We start from the raw sequence: 19,875 nt of genomic DNA on the forward strand, positions 1-19,875 counted from the left end.
TAGTTAGTTTATTGTGACGTGAATTTCCAGGGGAAGATGTCAGCCAGATTTCAAAAACAGTTTGGCATCAAGGTGGGAACTGGGAAGTTGCTGTTTGTGTTGTCAAAATGTACGTTCAAGTTTGGGGCCATTGATTTAGAAATAGATAACAAGATTGCAGAATAGCTGTATGAATTCTTTGCATCTGTTTTCACTTTGGAAGTTGTGTCAGTTTCTCAACCAACTTCACATATGGAGTGTCTTGGTTCACACATAACACTAGCTACAAGTTGTTTCTTGGTGATAAAACAAATCATGGCTTGTTTTCCCCTCAGAATTTTATTGTTTCCCAGCTGCCGTTGTCTCATGTCATTATAACTTAGCAAGCACCTGCGGTGTGATGGTGAAACCAACCATGGTTTGGGAAGAATGCTGGGTTTACACGTAACACCAAGCCATAGATAAAACAAATCAAAGTTTGTCAGCCAGCAACATACTGGCTTCAGAACACATTTTGTTGGCAGGAAACAGACAATGGAGTTATGCTGCTGGGCAAGATTCACAATAAAATGCAAGCAGAACTGAATTTCTCTCCCATCCCTTAATAATGGTATTGTTGCTAGAATAGTGGTTGGTGGCTCTTTGTTTTTGTGGCAGATGAATGGGCTGGAGTATCCTTTTCCTTTGCTTCTGCATTCCCAAGAAAATTGACTGTTGGAGCCAAGGATTCTTCCTGGCAGGGAGAAAGAAAGCAAGTCTCTTGTAGCTGCTTCTTTCTGGCTGATGAATGGAACCATGTTGGTTTCCCCTGTTCCATTCCATGATATTCTTCCTGGGAGTTCAATCATCCAGTGGTCTTTGGTCCTCTTGGCCAATGTCTGAAGTCAGAGTGTGCTTCCTTTCTGCTCTGCAATCCCAGAGCAACGTTGGCTGCATTCAGACTTCACATCATTCTGCTTTTCCTGATATTTCCTCACTTTGTGTGTTATGTAATCTTTCACACAATGTAGAAGCTACCTACAGAAATCTATCAGAAAGTAGTGGATGTTCAGAGTTTAAAAAAATACGCAGCCTTGTTCTTCTACCGCAGCAGGGAAACAGCCAACTTTCCTATAGTACTTGGAAAAAAACAAAAACAGTTTATTGTAGCAATAGCTTTTTGTGGGCAAAAAACTAATATTTTTTTAGGATGCAGTGATGCTAGAGGGCTTGAGGGGCAACACCCTAGCAGGAAGCTTATATCTCTTGGGAAGGTGGGGGCAAATGTTTCTGAGGGTTATTTCAGCCAAATAGAAAACAGTTTGTTTCTTTGAAGGAAGAGAGAGGATTTTTGGTAAATTCTGTCTCTGTAGGACAAGGAGCATAGGAAGCTGCCTTATTCTGAGCCAGACCATTGGTCCATCTAGTTCAGTATTGGCCACACTGACTGGTGGTGGCCTTTCAAAGTTTCACACAGGGTACATTCCCAGCCATACCTGATGATTCTGGGGATTGAGTCTGGCAGAAGCTCTACCACTAACCTACAGCCCTTCGCCTGAGTAAATTTCACAATGAGTAGGGCTGGGCGATATCAGCTTTTCTGCATCGCAGTGTAACACCAGCCAAACATCACAATATAGTGATACAGTGGTGCCTCGCAAGACAAAATTAATTCGTTCCGCGAGTTGTTTCGCCTTGCGATTTTTTTCGTCTTGCGAAGCACGGATGCACCCTAGTACTGTATTATGAACATTATTACAGTACTCCTTTTATAATGAGAGAGCAGGCAAAGCACAAAGCGGGTCGCTCCCCAACAGGAGGAGTTTCCCCAGCCTGGAGGATCTGTTGCCGGGAAGAGGCAAAGACACCCCCTCCCACCTCCCCACGAAAACAGTCCCCCTTCCTCTGTCGCCAAGCCTTGCCGCGTCTTCGCTCCGCCAAACCGCGTCCCACATCAAAGCCCCAGCCCGCTCCACTCTCTCCATGAGGTGCCAAAGGAAGTTTGAACACAGGAACCAAGGGCGGACGCACGAAGCGCCCGGCGTGGACTCTCCCTTGCTCCCCCCGTTACCTTGCGCCACGCCACCAGGCTCCCTACAGTCTCGGCAGCTGCTCCCGGCTTCTTCCCACCCCCGCAAAAGCGACTTCGCGGCGGCCCAAGCGCAGTGGATGCCTCCTCCTACTCCTCTTTAGTCCCCCTTCTCCTGCCTTCGCGCAGTTAGGGCAAAATGGAGCAGCCACGTGGGGAGGGGGAGAGAGAGAGAGAGGCAGAGGTGGCGGCGGCAGCGCAGAGACCCAGCCAGATCTGCTGGATCCCAGCCCACCTGCCTCCTCTGTGCCCTCTCCAGAAGAGGATCCCTCTGCGTCATTCTGCTAGATCCCGCTTCTGTTGCACCCAAGTCCGTTATTTGTTCTTTGGCTCCTTCTGCAGTCTTTCTTTCGTGCGCTTTTACGCACACGCTCTGTCTCCGGAGTCTCTCTCTCTCGCGCGCGTTCATTCGCGGAGCGAGACGCTCTCCTTCCCCAAGGCTGAAACTGGAAAAGGTAGGTCGCTCCCTCGCTCGCTCCCTGCCAGCCCAGTTCCCGCTTCAAACTTGGTATAGTATTACAGTAACGGTTTTAAGAAAAAGGAAACAAACTCGCAAGACGTTTCGTCTTGCGAAGCAAGCCCATAGGGAAAATCGTCTTGCAAAGCAACTCAAAAATCGAAAAACCCTTTCGTCTTGCGCGTTTTTCGTCTTACGAGGCATTCGTCTTGCGAGGTACCACTGTACATTACAATGTTGAAAAGCGGATGGAGGAACAAGCTGCATCATCCCCGGCCCCACGGGGTGAAACTGCCTCAGCTCCCCTCATGGGGCCAATGCATCTTGTTCCTCTCTCTGGGTGCTGGCGACAGAGGGAGTCAGGTGCAGGCAAGCCCCACCTGTGATATACTGTGGAGTGAAGGTGCCATCGCACTCTGGCCCTCAAACTAGTCCTGGGCAATGTATCAATACATTGCCCAGGCCCAACAATGAGTACAGAAGGATTTATTCATTAACTATATCCGCCACAAACATATTTATTCATAGTGTTTATATACTGACTTTCTGCCAAGGCACCCAAGGTGGCTTACAAATCTTTAAAGTCCTAAGATAACATGCAGACTTGGGAGGGGGTGGGGAAAGAAGGAGACAGTTTGGCCGGAGCACGCCTTGATGTTGTCTGTGTCTGCCTCCCTGACATGCTTCTTCCTCATCACAGGCAGGTAGTTACCGTTGGCCTTCAACATATAAATAGGTCTGGTATCAACAGTTAGCCTTCCACACCTGGTACTCTGGTTGGGACTACAGTGGTACCTCGGGTTACAGATGCTTCAGGTCGCAGGCTCTGGTAACCCAGAAATAGTACCTCGGGTTAAGAACTTTGCTTCAGGATGAGAACAGAAATCGTGCTCCAGCGGTGTGGAGACAGTGGGAGGCCCCATTAGCTAAAGTGGTGCTTCAGGTTAAGAACAGTTTCAGCTTAAGAACGGACCTCCAGAACAAATTAAGTTCTTAACCTGAGGTACAACTGTAGTTGTGATGTTGACATCTGCCCTGTTCTTCCCATGTGCTCTCCTCAATACCTTGAAATGACACCAGGTAAGGTGCCCCAGGGCATTGTGAGAAATTGAAAGGGTGGCTCTCAGTTACCCTTGGAGTAGGAAGTGATCCAGTGGGTGCTTGGTGCAGAGCCATGATCCTACATGGATATAAATAAAACACCACTGCTGTTTGTGATGTAGATAGGGCAGGAAAAAAAGGTTTCTGGATGGCTAGTGCCAAGTGTCAGGGAACTGCCATCAGAGCCAGAGGGAGAGGGAGGGCTCCAGAGAGATTCCGGAGAGCGTACCGGGAGGGAGAGAAGCAGCCCATCTTCTGGGGAAGGAAATCAGTGTAACACTAGTGGAGAAGGGGGGCAGATGGGGGAATCGGCGAGGTGGCTCCATGACTCCTCGTCGGAGACCAGCAGGGAGAGCACGGGTCCTCCGCTGCCCACACCCTCCCTGCGCAGAAGGCTTCCGCGCAGGGAGAGTAGGCGGAGACTAGGCGTCAAAGAGCTTCTTTGCTGGAAGAAGTTCAAGAAACGCCCACTGACGGATTCTGCCAGGGATTGAGACAGACACGGTTGAGTGGCTGTCCGGACAGAAAGGGTTCACCTAGGTAACTCAGCCAAGCGTGGCGCCGATTTACGCACGAGCAACCCCTAGAACCATTACACCAAGCTAATTTTTAATGCTCTCTTTTTGTATTGTGTTTTCAGAGACGGTGAGCTAAGTTTAAGTAGATCAATGGTCAATAGCTCTGATAAAATAAACCAAAAGAGTGGCTCTTCAATGTTCCAGCATTCCGTAGAAAGATGGAAAATCAATTCTTCCTTGGTACTGGAAATAAGGTGAGTACCTTAAATAACGCACAGAACTCATTTATACATTGTGGTAGCTTGTTACTGGGTATATGCAAGTGAGGACTGGCAAATCTGTCTTTCTTTACAGCTGTTGGTCTTTACCAATGTGGAAGACAAAAGTTTGGGGATTTCAGTGTAAAAGGTGTCTCTTTAATTTTGAACATTCCTTCAGTAAAAACTGAATCCTTTACTAAACTAAATTCTTCATGCAGAATAGGGTCTGTATAGTGGCATCCAGTAAGTTTGACTGGATTGGTTGCAGCATTTCAATGTGCTGTATAATAAAGCACAAAAAAGATATTAATGGCATACAGCTAATTAATATGTGCAGAGTTGCATTAAAAGAAATCTGCAGGAGGCCTCTAGTTTGATAGCTCTTGGAAGGCTTCGCCTGTGAATGATCCCACTGTTTCATCACTGTAAAAGCAAATGGCCAACAGTGATTCTGACAACTTGTATTTCAGTACACTTGACTGACTGATCTTTTCTTTTATGATCTTACTAATATCATTGTACACACTTGGTTAAGAAAAAAGTATCAGCAAATCACTTCTGTTAAAATAAAGTGTAGTTGCTTGCTTTTGAAGAGTTTGTGTCTCTGAGTCATATCTTTCGTTTTCCGTTGCATCAGTCTAAAACCACAATGGCAGAACGGGGCTGGGGAGGGGGGATTCCATTTTCTTCTGTGAGAAGGAAAAGGGACATCTTTTAAAGTGAGAAGTGTTGGGGCTCACATCTGGCTGCAAGTCTCTCCCTGGATACATCCACACATCGGTTTATTCTTTTCTCCTAATTTAATTTCCATGCTATATGTGAGCTTTCACATGGAAACCATTTCTGGAAATCTAATGAAATATAGTGGGAGTTTAGTTCTCATTTCCATGTTAATTTCTTCCAGAAAACAATTCCCTTGCAACCCCATTATTTGCAGGAATAAAGTGACAAAATTTGGGGTGGTATATTAGCATATGGTTCTTTCCTGCTTAAAGCAGCATCATAGCACTTTAAATGTATGGTGTGAAGGTGACCTTGGTTACTCCTACAGTAAACACGATCAGTTCTTAGTGGTGCAGATTATACCCTGGACAGGACTCAGGCCACCAGGCATTGTGCAGCCTGATGTTTTACTATGATCTTTTCCATTATTGGTTATGTTTAAGGGCAGTTAAGGACTGTTTTCTGCTGTGCTGGGAGCGTTCAAACCCTTTGCTCTGGGAAGGCTAGTGCGTGTATCTTTTAAAGGTGGTTCAGGGTCAGATTTCAAGCGTGTTTTGGTCATATCTTCATCTGGGATTGATAGTTCATGCAATACTAAAGACTAAGACTGTTGTTTTATTATGCTTTTGTATTTGTTGGAAGCCATCTAGAGTGGCTGGGGAACGCAGCCAGTTGAGGGGGTACAAATATAGGAAGAAGAAGAAGAAGAAGAAGAAGAAGAAGAAGAAGAAGAAGAAGAAGAAGAAGAAGAAGAAGGTGGTTCAGTTTTCTGAATGTGGATCTTTGTGTAGGCAAGACTGGGCCATCCCCACCCAAGAGGGAAGTACTGGCTGACTTGGAGAAACCTCAAAGCTTGCAAAAGACCAAAAATACTTTACTGTCCCCTTACATTTTCTTATAGCACCCACCAAACAGGTGAATAAGCAGAACTGAGCATGCTTATTGGTCATGGAATGTGGGGGCAGCAGGGTGAGGAAAAACAGGGTGGGATGGAGTGTCCTACAAGAGGACATAGCTGTGTGTATGGAACCCCAAACTGGATCACTGCACACAGCAACCTTTTGTTTGTGGGTCCCACTTATCCTTTTAGTTTCAAAGCCAGCTTAAGTCAGTCATAGGATGGCTGTAGCCCAGGAGGACTTGCCCATTTAAAGGCAGTAGGGGGCTGGCAATTCAAAGGACACAAGCCATGATTGCTGTCAGCAGACATCTTTTAATCCCTGCCATTATGGATTCATTTACCTCCTTTTAGCCTCATCCTTTCTTCTTCACACACAGTGGCGTAGCGTGGGTTGTCAGCACCCGGGGCAAGATAAGTAATTTGCGCCCCCTAACCCGGGGCAAGGCAAGTAATTTGCGCCCCTAACCCCTAACCTGCCGCCGCTGCCAGCTTCTTCTTGCTGCTGCCTGGGCTGGGGTATTTACGGTAAGGTAGCCACGGCGGCGGCGGCTCCGTGTCAGGTGATCTGAGGCGAGTTGCCGCTGGCACTGGCGCTGCCGCCCAAACGACGCCGCTTGCCCGGAGGAGGAGGAGGGCAGAGAGGTGAGGAAAATGCAACATGGCCCAGCAGCTGCAGCAGCAGCAGCGGCGGGGCTGCCTGGCGCGCCCTCCGTGGCAAGCGCTGAGAGCTGCTGCCTGCCGGATGCCTTCAGCCCGGACGCGCGCACAGCTCGTCGGTTCCGCGAGACATGGGGCTCTGCTACAGCCTGCGCCCGAGGCTCTTCGGCGACTCCGGAGGCAGCGAGCGCGCCCCCCCAGATGTTGCGCCCGGTGCGGCCGGCCCCCCCTGCACCCCCCACGCTATGCCACTGTTCACACAAGAAGCAGTTTGCAAAAGTCAAAGTTCTGGAAAAGAAACAGGGCTGGGCTGAAAATGAAAATCTGTTATAGCAATCTGTTCATTTGGCATAATTTAACTTAATTGTAGAATTGAGATTCGATCATTGCTGGGTATTGATAGGTGTGAAATATCTTGACTAAAGCTGCGTGTCAGGCGTTCTCCTTTGTAGACATTGTGAACAGATGGCGTATCAGTAACCAGGCAGTCCAGATCAGTAGTGGCAGAAGAAACATTGCCTCACGTTGTTGCACGGCACCTATCACAGCGTCTTGGACCTGACAAGTGACAGCTCACCTGGATGTTACAGCATAGTCACTACTCCTGCCACACTTAACAGTGATGGTGTGAGCACATCACGGTAAACCAAACTTAATGGTTTACTATGCATGGCCTGATTGTGCCTGCTCCATTCCTCACTGCTAGTGCTGATTTAGCATTTTGTCTGAACGAGGGGTTGTGATCATCATGGTAGATGAGCCAAAATCAACTCCCAGCTTTTCATTATGGTTTGCTGGGAGGAAAACATGCCCCTGAGTCTGAAAGTAATGATAAGCCATGCATTGTGCTTTGTTTCCTCAGTGTGATGTTGGGGAGGACCATTAAGTATGTTTTACTGTGGTGTGTGAACTGCATGGCTCTGCAGCACTGTGTGATGGCTTGGGGTATGTGCAGACAGCCTCTCGGTTGAGACTATAGCCTGATACACTTTCCCCTAATGGGTGCTATTACAATGGGTGCTGATTTCCATTGATTGGGGTTATAGGATTAAGCCACTACGAGTCTCTGTCCTGTGTTGGGCTGGAGTGAAGTTTTGCCTTCCATCTATAGAAGGTTTTTCATCCAGTGGAGTGATCTTACTGTCTGGGAATGGGTGACTTTTGTTGATCTTTATCCTCCTGTCCCCATTAAAGGTTTCATGGAGATGGGGGAATCAGAAGCATTAGCTATCACTGGGACTAAAGTCTTCATACAACCTGTATGTATATTGTAAGCAGTTCTGTTCAGTGACCTCATACAGACAAAAAATAAAATAAATAAAAAATAAAGCATTAAGACCAGCTAACTGCCCAGGCTGCAAAGGTTGGGTTCAAGTAAAAAAGAAAAAAAGAAAATAATTCACACATTTATTATTTGGGACCTATTTGGTTCAGAGGAAGTGATTTCAATTGTTAGAAAAATGATCAATGAAGTGAAGGCTTTGTTTACAAAGGTGCCTCATAGGATAAGTAAAATAATGTGGAGTTAGTTATAATAGTGGCCATTTGTCTTTTGGTAATCAATAACTCCTAGGAGAATCTAAACATAAATCTTCCATTTTCAATCCTCACAATAAATTAACTGCAACTCCAAAATACGGGAGCTTTCCTAAATGCATATCCGTAAAGCAGTTGTTGGGCCGTTTGTCTTCTTGGCAGTGTTATAGGGGTACGTACTAAACTTCTGATCTGCATAGCATACGCCTTTAAAGAAGGAAATAATATCTTGAAACAAAAAGCCGATCAAGTTAAATGGTGCATTTTTCATTCAATGAAAAGCATTACCTTAAATTGTTAAAAGTCACAAATTTCTTTCATTTGGATGCTGAAGACAGGACAGTTGGAATGCATTACCCCTTAATTATTTTCTTAATGTAGCCTTTTCATATAAACAGTCAAACTGAAATTGTAAGATCAAGAGCAACAACAAAAAGTCGCTTTCTGCACAACTTCCTTTTTCATTATAGTATGCAGGAGCTGTATCTCTCTGTGTTTCAGAACATAATGTTACCCCCCATTCATGTTTGCATAGCAATGTGCAATTAGAAACAAAGGTAATTTAGGCTGCAATCTTGTGCACACTTTTTCTTGAACTTAATGGGGCTTGCTTCTGAGTAGTTACACATCGTATTGCATTGCTAAGATCTCTGCAGTTTTGAGAAACTAACGTTTAATGGAGTACTTAGCTGTTTTACCCAAGACTGGCTGCACACAAGCCGGTTAATCTGCAGCATTTCAGTAGAGAATGAAGGTCTTGTGTATGCATGTTTGTTGTATCTGAAGTTGAACAACAGCACAGTTGTTCTTGTTGAAATACTTTTAGAGGCTTTAGAACCAGCTTGGAGCTTTCCCCCCAGGCAGAAACTTAGTGAGTTTCTTTTGACTTCTGGCTGCAGAAGCTACTTTTAAGAAAACCAGATAGAGGCAAGACAGACAACTTCTAAAATATCTGCATACAGTCCATTTAGAAACTTTGTCAGCCCAGTTGAGCTTTCTTTAGGCGGTAGGCAAAAACATTCCTCTTCAACCAGGCCTTTGGCTGATTAATATTCTACAGCCTTTTAAATGTGTCTGTGGGAGGGGGTGGTTATTGTTTTGCTGTTTTGCTTTACTCATTTTCATGTTTTTATCCTGTATTTTACTCTGTGAATAGTCCTCAGTAGACCCGCTGCATGTTGTTCCCTTTTACAGTGCAGGCATTTGCAGAGAGGGGGCTTTTGCATGTCTCTGCGTAGCTGAATCCATAAAGGCTTCCATGGGATCTGGGACCATAAGTGAGTGAGTGCAGATGCATGTGCAATTCCTCCTTTTCCCACAGTTGTTTACATTGCATTTGCAAATGTCAGGAGAAGGCACTACAGTCGTACCTTGGAAGTCGAAAGGAATCCGTTCCGGAAGTCCGCTCAACTTCCAAAACATTCGGAAACCAAAAGGCAGCTTCTGATTGGCTGCAGGAAGCTCCTGCAGCCAATCAGAAGCAGTGAAAACCCCGTCGGATGTTCGGCTTCCAAAAATAGTTTGCAAACCATAACGGTCACTTCAGGGTTTGCAGCGTTTGGGAACCAAAGCGTTCAAGAACTAAGCTGTTTGAAAACTAAGGTACAAATGTACTTAGTAGTTTGGGGATACTCAGCACCTTCTGGTCACACCAGTATAACTCCTATATGGGTGTCAAGGCCCAAATCCTATCCAGACAAGGGAAGTCAGCATTAAACTTTACATCCCATGAGAGGTCTGGGTTGCAAGTCTGTCAAGATGTAAGGCTGCCTGCACTGTGGGTCCGGCTGATTAGCTGCAACGACTTGGTACTTCTGTTGCACATTTCAAATGCATGACCTTGGAAATCTTTAAAGCATCCCCATAAGACATGGCAGCATGCTTATCACCATCACCATCTTGCAGACAGTAGGTTGAAGGAACTGTGCCTTGCCCAAAACCACAAGCAATCTTGAATCTGAGGTGAACTGTGGGGATTTCCTAGCTCCCACTCATATCCACCATGCTGCAGCAGCTCTCAAGATTAAAAGATCAAAAAGTCATTGCCTTCTGTGAGCCTTTTGAGAAGCTGTGCTGTGTGCTTCAGCTTGCAGAGCAAAAAGGCCTGTGCTCTGTTCATAACATGATCTAGAGATAAGGTTTTCTCTGAAACTTATCTTTGATGCTGCACAGGTGTTCTGCTATATCAATAGGCCTCATTTCCTCCTTCGAAAAGCCACAGATCTAAGGCTTCTGTGTAACTATGAATCAGGGGGGTGTTCAACAGTGTTTCAGTGTCAGAAGAAGCACAGGAGCTCCCTTAGAGTTGAGGAGAAGCCGCGGATTGGTGATAAAGCCAGTGTGGTATAGTGATTAAGAGCGGTAGATTCGTAATCTGGGGAACCGGGTTCGTGTCTCCGCTCCTCCACATGCAGCTGCTGGGTGATCTTGGGCTAGTCACGCTTCTCTGAAGTCTCTCAGCCCCACTCACCTCACAGAGTGTTTGTTGTGGGGGAGGAAGGGAAAGGAGAATGTTAGCCACTTTGAGACTCCTTCGGGTAGTGATAAAGCGGGATATCAAATCCAAACTCCTCTTCTTCTTAAAACTTGTATGTTGTGATCCTGGGTTCAGTCCTAGGCATCTCCAGATAGGGTTGTGAGATTGGTGGTCTTTACTCAGTTTAAAGCAGCTTCCTATGCTCTTCTTCTCTAAGAAAATATGGGTTATCTTGTTAGATGAGATCAATAGTCCATCTTACTGATAGGACTGGTATCTGATTTTCGACACCATGATGCATCACCAGCTAGCATAGGGATATACCAATACATATATCACAATGTCTGAAATAAGGATGGAGCTATGTAGAGGCATTGGTGATTTTTGGCAGTGCCTGCTCTTGTGATTTTTTGCCCCTTGCATGAAACAGGGGAGAATTCAGCCGGCAGAGTTAACAGGAGCTGCAGAAATTGAAAGAAGCATTGACTGGCTTCATGGTTTTTTGCATCGCGCGCGCGCGCAGCACACACACACACACACACACACACACACACACCATGATTCACTATATATTGCCAGGTCAAAAATTATGGAACCAATGTCACAATATGGACTTCAAACCGCTTTGGGACAATGTATCAATATATCGCCCAGCCCTGCCAACTGACAAGGCAGACTGTTGGCCCATCATTCCCACAAGGATTGCTTAGGGCTCTTTGGGAGTGGGGGGCAGACACATGCCACTGAAGGGTGGGAGAGGGCAGGCACTCTTCAGAGTCAGCCACTCTCCACTGCCTTTCTGCACGGCGGCTGTGCCCCAGAAGCAGAAGCGCTGCAGCGGGATCCGGAGCTCCACCGCTGCCACCACTCCTTTCCAGTGCCCGCTCCTGGCTGTGCTGTTTGCCAGACCCTCTCTGCGCGAGGCTACAGCTTGCTGGTGCCGGGGGGGTGACTCTGGGCCACTGAGTGGCTCCGCTGTGGAGCTGCCTCTTCCTTTCCTAGTGGTCACTGGCAAGGTCATGTCCAGGATCTGGCCCGGGGAGGAAGGCTCATTGCTTTGCGGCTTCTCTGGTCCTGCCTGAGCCTTCCCCAGCAGCAGTGCCCCCCCCCAATGGCTGCTCAAGTGTGGAAGGGGACGCAGCTGCAGGAGCTCTATGGTCTCTCGGGTCCTACTCAATGCGGTTTTCCCTTTTCTTGCGAGGAATCCTATTTGGAATAAGGGAATTTCCCTTTAAAAATGGGAAACGTTGACAGCTATTGTTAGGGGTGCCACTGCTGCTGCTGGGGAAGTCCCAGACTCAGTGAGGCACCAGCAAGCGGAAGCCTCTGCGCGAAGGGTAAGTCTGTCAATATGGCAACCCTAAGAGAGGGGAAGGGAAGGAGGGGGAGAGCAGGTGGGTGAGGAAGGAGTTAGCAGTAGGGAAGGGGGTGAGCGACAGAGATGCAGGATGGTGGGGGGTGTCCCAATGATGGGAAATACCCACATATTCTGTCCAGCTGGCAGACAGGCTACATATAGTTAGTTCTGCAGTACATTGGAAGCCACCCCCTTTCAATGTCTACCTAACTGTTTATTGGCCTCATTTATTTGGAAAGTTGAGTTATGAAAAACTCAATGTTACTTTCAGTGTCGTTCTGTGGGAAATGTCCCACTACTATGTCATATCATAGAAATGCTTCCATTTCAATAACCCTTTTGAAAGTAAAATTTGTTAGTAATAATTGATAATCTTTAGTCTCTTGTCATGAATTCATGGGTCCCATCCTTTTTCCTGAATGAGTGGTTTTTCACCCCCTTCATGGAATAAGCACCTCTTTTTCAAAAGGATGATTTAGAGTGCGGAATTTTCTGTTAGGTCTGTAGGCCAATCTGGAGTTATGGGGACAACTTTAAAGGTAGAGGATAAGCCACTGGTTAGCTGTGAAGCTGTCTTCTAAGTAGGATGTTAATTACTAAGGTGCCAAGGGAGAAGAAAGGAATAACTGTGCTAAGACATAGATGTTCCTTAAGTATCTCTACTTAATGGGACATTTATCAGGTGGGCAGGATGTGTACTGTGTTTGAAGAGATAATGTGTGAGAGAGACAGTCTCCTGGGGCACTCTGTCTGTTTCCTAAAAAGTGACGTACCAGCCCGTTCTCACAGAAATCTCAGGCTGGTCTTTAATTTATAGATGTCTGGAATATCAAAAGGTATTCAAAAAGGCATTTCTCTTTCAGAGACCTTAGTTGCTCTGAGCAGTGGCGTATTGTGGGTTGCCACTTTCCGGGGCCGCACAGAAAGGGGGGAGGGAGGGAAACGGGTGGAGCACACCTGTGCACTGATCTGCCTAATGGTGTCTGCATCACCCAGGAGATCTCAGCTGCAGAGATAAAAAGAGCCATTCCATTGTCTGGAGGGGTCACTTCCTGGTTCACATGGAGAAACCATTTCTCAACGGAGCCCAGCAGTGGAAGCACACAGCTGTATTACTGAGGCATCACTGGCTGCGCCTGACAATTTTGCACTGGGGGTAACCTTCCCTGTGCCCCCACCAATGCTGCACCACTGTTGTGGATAGTTTGTGTGTATTGTAGCAGAAGAAATTGTGCAGTTAGCTCAGGGCAGAAGGGAAGAGTCTTTCTCATCTTCCCAGAGCGGCTGAATATTTAATACAATGGCTGTGCCATCTCCTGTCTTCAACCCCAAATCCACAGAAATGTCACGGGTCACCTCAGTGGTACTCAAGGACCTCTGGTGGTCCAGGGCCCACAGTTTGGGAACTCCTGGTTTGGGCCTCAATGCTAATGTGCAGGATTAGCTTAAATGCGACCAGCATGTATCCATGCCTTGTGTTCATAAACAGTGCAGTAATCTGCACCTCTGGAACTAATGTGCATATTGAAATTTCGTTATCCCTGGGATTTTCTGTTTCTCTGAATGTTGCAATATAGTCCTCTGGTGTTTAAATGTATCATAATATGCATTCACAGAAACATTCTGAGAGAGAACTTGAGAGAGCATGAACATTTTTATAGGTACTCTGAGAGGACTTTTTTAAAATTGCAGATTGATTAGGAAATGGGTAGAAATGTGGAAGTGGCCAGACCAGAATTTAATTCACCTATCTCTTTCTTTGCACAATTACTTAATAAGATGAGAATTTCATACGAGCCTATAATTTAGAATATTATAACCCTGCTAAAATCAATGACCATGTTGCTGCTGACTTCTATGAGGTTTTTTATTGTGCCTTATGTGATTAGAAACCATAAACATGCTGGTTTTGAGCCTGGGCTCCACAAGTTACATTTATTTTCTCAACAATATTATTGAACCTGATTCTTGCTCTAGAACTGTTGATTGCTGTTTTGATTTTAATAATAATAATCAATATTTTTTTGTATAAAAAAATCAGTAAAGATGGATCAATGGAAACTGAGCTTTGACATTTTAAAATCAAGTGGTGGCTTTTAAATCATAGGTTTACAAATGCAGTCTCATCACAGTTTAATGAAACCCACAAAGTAACAGTTTTCATGCTTTGTTTTGTTTTTAAGATGTGTCAGCTGTTACTGGAAAAAGGAAAGTGAGGTTGCACATTGAAGGCTAACTTTGAGGAGGCCAGAATTAGTGTGATCAGATGGATGAAGTGTATCTGTGAAAGGGTGGTTGAGGTTGGAATGCCAAACCATGGCTTGGTTTCATTTCATATGAATGAACAATCAAGGATTCTCATTGCTGCCCCTACCTCCTGATTTCCCTATGGTGATTCCTTCCTGGTTTTAGCAAAACATTTCATTTCTTTTGAATTGGAAATCTTCGATTGTGGCACTCGCCTTGGATATCAGTACCAAGCCATGGTTCGATGTTGCATGTAAACCTTTCTAAAAGTCCATGCAAGATTACGCTGCAATTTTGCTCCAAGCAATGGGCTACTCTTTTGGAATACAGTGGTAGCTCAGTTTTTGAATGTAATCCATTCCGGAAGAGCGTTCAACTTCCAAAATGTTCGAAAACTGAGGCGCAAAGGGCAGTGTGCAATTTCAATGGAGAAAATTGGAAAAAGAAACTTAGCGGAAACTGTTCGACTTCTGAAAAGTGTTCAGAAAAGGAATCAATAATTTCTGGGGTTTTGGCATTCTAAAACTGAAACATTTGGCTTCCGAGATGCTCGGAAACTGAGGTACCACTGTATACCGTATTTTGCGCCCCATAGGACGCACCGGCCCATAGGACGCACCTAGTTTTTTTTTTTGGGGGGGGGGGGAAATAAAGAAAAAAAATTATTTTCCCCCAAGGTGCGGGGCTGGAAGAACCAGGTCGGGGAACAGCGGGAAGGTGCGCTCCACCTCCCCGCTGTCCCCCGAGCTTGTGGGGCTGGCAATGGGGAGAAGTGCACTGAGCCCAGGACTGGAGGCAGCTCTGCGCAGCCATCGGGAGCTGGGCGGGACTTCGCGCCCCGCTCCCGATGGCCGCGCAGAGCTGCGCTGAGCCCGGGACTGCAGGCAGCTCTGCGCAACCCTCGAAGCCGGTCTCCCGAGGGTTGCGCAGAGCTTCCTGAAGCCTGCACAGCGAGAGGGCTCGGTGCACACCGACCCCTCTCGCTCTCCAGGCTTCAGCGAAAACCTGCATTCGCCCCATAGGACGCACACACATTTCCCCTTCATTTTTGGAGGGGAAAATGTGTGTCCTATAGGGCGAAAAATACGGTACTTTGCAGAGGTATCATAAATTTTCATTCTTGTTTTCAATACAGGAAGAACATTCTTCGTTTCTTGGATGCAGAAAGAGATGTCTCAGTAGTCAAAAGTAGCTTCAAGCCAGGAGATGTAATCCATTACGTGCTAGACAGACGCCGCACACTAAATATTTCTCAGGATTTACACAGTCTTCTTCCTGAAGTTTCACCAATGAAGAACCGCCGATTTAAGTCATGTGCTGTTGTAGGAAATTCTGGTATTCTCCTTGATAGTGGCTGTGGAAAAGAGATTGACAACCACGAGTTTGTTATAAGGTGAGCTTTCATCTCTCACTTGACAGGTTGTCTTTTACTTCAGCAGTAATGAACACAAATGTTTTAACTTGGAACAATGATTTGGAATTGCTAAATGATAACTTTCACTGTGTGGTGCCCAGAGTTAAATATATTTCACAATAAAAAGAACAGGTCCGTCTTTTATATTGCAAATGAGAATTTGCACTGTTGGAGACCGCAGTGAGATTTGTAATATTGTTTTGTAGGTTCTGGTTTTGCTCTTTATGCAGGCAAAAATCACTATTCCAATAGCAAGCTGGCTCTGCAAAATGAAAATGTTTTCATTTTCTCCTTCCTGCCAATAGTCATAGCAGAAAATCACCACCTTTACTTATTATATATGCACTGTATGGGGTACAATTTATGTGAAATGCATTGAGGATTAGCCAGATAGCTCCCATTAAGGAAATTGGAAGTCACACATCTAAACCCTTGTGTGCTGCACCGAAAATATATTCTGGCTGCATCTGCAAATATATTCACATATTTTGGTTTAAATAATTAGTTTGTTTGTCCAAAACAAAGTGTTCTACTTTGTCAAAGGTCAGCGAGAAATTGAAAGGAGTTGTGGCACTGTTTAATAGACTGTCACGTACGAATGTAAAACAAGTTTTAGTTGAAAATACGAGGCATTGGGTGCCATCCAGAACCATTAAAAATCAATCTGAGTCTTGCTGTTGGCTTGAGTGGAATATGGTTATGCCCACTATGCTTTTAGCAAGTCACAGTTTTCCATGCCTAATAGAATGGACAAGATCCTGCCACTTCCATCTGTTTGAATAGCATATTCTCAGCTCTTGTATTGAAATCAGTGGGCCTAAGTCTGCAGTCCTAAGCAAGTTCAGTATTATGAAGGCTCGAGTTCAGTGGGACTTACTTCTGAGTATGTATACCTAAGTCATAGCTGTCAACGTTTCCCTTTTTTTAAGGGAAATTCCCTTATTCCGAATAGGATTCCTCACGGGAAAAGTTGACAGCTATGACCTAAGTACTTACTATGTAAGTAAGTAAACACTATTGAAATCAGTGTGAATTATTGTTGTGCCTCATTTTTGTGAGGTTTGGTTTTTGATGTGAATGTTGTTGCTTTAGACTATAGAATGAAGATGTCTGTGAAAAATTCAAAACTTGCTCTTTGCACATTTGTGGCACCTATTTACTGCTATTGTTGCCCTAATATACTGCTGCTTCATCGCCCTGTACATTCTGCCCCAGTGTGACTTGGCTGGGACAAGGGGAGAACAGCCAGATTGCCTTGGTCATGGTGACACATGCCCTCATATTGGATGTCCTGTCCCCTCTGCCTCCCGGAACAGTACCCGTGCTTTCACAAAAGGCTGTATGTTTCATGGGAAGTAAACATTTTCTTGAAATATGCCCCATGCCATTTTAGCTTAGTGTTACTGAAATCATGCATAGGGTTTCACTGTGGAAAGTGCAGATGGATTGAACCTCTGCCCCCTCTCATCACTGATAAGTACATACAGGACTAAGTGCAGAGAGATATGGAATGATATCTCAAAATATTACCGCACCTTTCTTTTCTTAATTGCGGAATGCTGTTCTTGATTAAGGGACTTTAAAAAGATCAAGAATGCACACCCAGAACCCTGCAAGGCGCTCCTTAGTCTACATGCTAAACGTGATGTTTTCTCAATTGTTTGTTAAGATGGGTGCACCTGATACCTTTTAAGAGTTTTAGACCTTAAAGCATGTAAGATAAAAAGAAGTTAAAATGTACTTGCTTTTTCTATGTATACAGTGAAAGAAACAGTAAGTGAAACAAACATTAAATAACTCCAAGACATGCGCTGTTCATCCATCAACTCTATCTAGGGTTTTCACAAGCATATACAGTAGATTTTTTGAGCTTATATTAGAATAGCACAGGGGTCAGCAGACTTCTTCAGTAGGGGGCCGGTCCACTGTCCCTCAGACCTTGTGGGGGCCGGACTTTTTTTTTGGGGGGGGGGGAATGAACGAATTCGTATGCCCCACAAATAACTCAGAGATGCATTTCAAATAAAAGGACACATTCTACTCATGTAAAAACACGCTGATTCCTGGATCGTCCGCAGGCCGGATTTAGAAGGCGATTGGGCCGGATCCAGCCCCTGGGCCTTAGTTTGCCTGTCCATGAAATAGCATATTTGAGGCCTGGGTCTTTTATTAGTGCCACCACCTGTTCTCCTAACTTAGGTTCTCATATTGCTCTATTTGGACACGGAATGCCCTGTGATTTACTCTTCTTTCATCTGTGACCAATGCAGACCCATTCCTGCTAGCCAGAATCTGGGAATACTCTTCTTATTTGCATGTGTTTATAAAGGGGACAGAATCACAGGAGTCATTGCTTGTCTGAAAAGTATAATGCAGGCAGCTGTCTTGGGATTCAATTTTGAAAATAATATCACATTCAATACACTGGATACAAGTCTCTCAATGTGTTAGTCAAGTTAACTGCTATAGATGGCATTTTGGAATCCAGGGATGTATAAACTTTTAATATCTGCAGAGTAATTCCAATTTATCCAGCAGTGAATCTGCTAAAGCAAGATGAATGCATAGTATAGGATATTCAAGGATGCCGTGTGCGAAGTATTTGAAATCAGCAATGTATGCATTTATTATATTCTATTAAATGAATCTGGATTTCTATTTTTAAAGGGGCTAGACTTGATAGATCTTGCACTTCTGTAAGATAGCACAAAAATACCCCTGTACTGTTCCTAGGGCAATTCTCTGGAAGCAGTCTGTATTACAAAAGATAAGAAAATTTATTGCTAAGTCTCTGTGCATCTGTAAATGGCATGGTTCTACGTCATCCTTTCCCTACATGCTCTCTTGCAAGAGATTCAGTCAAGAACTGGCTAGATAGTTAAGTTGAAATACCTACCATTAAATTGATCAGATAGGTCACAACTGACTTTATTGATGAATTATATGAATAAAATGATAGGAATGTTGCACTCCCCCACCAGAAACGGCAATCAAACATTTGTTCAGTTGATTAGAGCATCCTTGCTAGTGTGAGCACAAATCAGCTACTGACTTTCTGTTGCTCTTCTGGCTCCAATGTAGGAACTGAATCAGGCATATGTGAAAAGCCGTAAGGGAGGACAAATAAACCTGTATGTATGTAGACAGGAATGTAACATAAGACTGTGAAATAACACAGAGATGAAGTCAAAAGATGGAACTTCTGTAGATTCCGTTTAGATATACTTTCTTTCTCCCTCTCTTTCTCCACTCCATCAAATTTCCTGCCCACTGTTATACAGGCAGAGTTTAATAAACCTGATTCTTTAAGTGGCCTGTGTACCTCAGAAGAAGCCATATTTTTCATTCTCTAGAGTGATGTGTGGTCAGTGTTTTAAAAATTTTTATGGGGTGTCATTGTTGTGCTAGCTAATGATGCCATTGCACTCTACATGGTTGGAGAAACTTGCTAGTATTATTCGAGATAGTCTTAGTGTCTGCTACATGGCCAAGTATAATGTCTAGATGGGCTTAAGCTTTCTTGACTCAGGAGGAAGGCCCATAAAATAGCCATACTTAGCGAAGACTCGGGAAGTAACAGATCCCTTCTGAATAAAGGAAATTGGTCTTCAGCATATTTGGTTGCAAGCAACACTTGTGCTCTGCCTGCGCAACAGATTTTCACTCATACAGTGGGACTTCCCTTTCCTCTTGATTGCAGACTCCACCACACCTCAAACCCTCAATATCTGTTAGGGAGAAAATTAAGGGGGATACAAGGAGATGAGGAGAAGGAGGAAAGTTCTGTTGTGTGCTCACGCAGTGTTGAATATAGCCCATTATGTCTGTGTCTAAATATCACTCAAGAACAAGCATGCATGCAAAAAGATGGTAACTTGTTGGTTATGTAATTCCAAGCAAGTAGTTTATCCCTGCTTCACAAAATACTACTGAACTAGTAAAAGGTAAAGGTACCCCTGACCCTTAGGTCCAGTTGTGGATGATGTGGTGCTCATCTCGCTGTATAGGCCAAGGGAGCTGGCGTTTGTCCACAGACAGCTTCTGGGGCATGTGGCCAGCATGAATAGACTGCCTCTGGTGAACCAGAACAGTGCACGGAAACGCCATTTACCTTCCCGCCAGAGTGGTACCTATTTATCCACTTGTACTTTGATGTGCTTTCGAACTGCTAGGTGGGTAGG

General features: G+C 44.8%; 1 protein-coding gene across 1 annotated transcript in view; it reads left to right on the plus strand.

Moving 5' to 3' along the window:
* ST8SIA4 (ST8 alpha-N-acetyl-neuraminide alpha-2,8-sialyltransferase 4) overlaps nt 1-19,875 on the plus strand; it is an 89,655-nt gene that overhangs the window by 8,214 nt on the left and 61,566 nt on the right. Inside the window, exons 2-3 of the mRNA XM_079995761.1 lie at nt 4,246-4,377; nt 15,416-15,673. Coding sequence (XP_079851887.1) covers nt 4,246-4,377; nt 15,416-15,673 — 390 coding nt within the window. The remainder of the gene's footprint in view (nt 1-4,245; nt 4,378-15,415; nt 15,674-19,875) is intronic.

This window comes from Podarcis cretensis, assembly GCF_951804945.1.
Source record: "Podarcis cretensis genome assembly, chromosome: 11".
Lineage (NCBI taxonomy): Eukaryota > Metazoa > Chordata > Lepidosauria > Squamata > Lacertidae > Podarcis > Podarcis cretensis.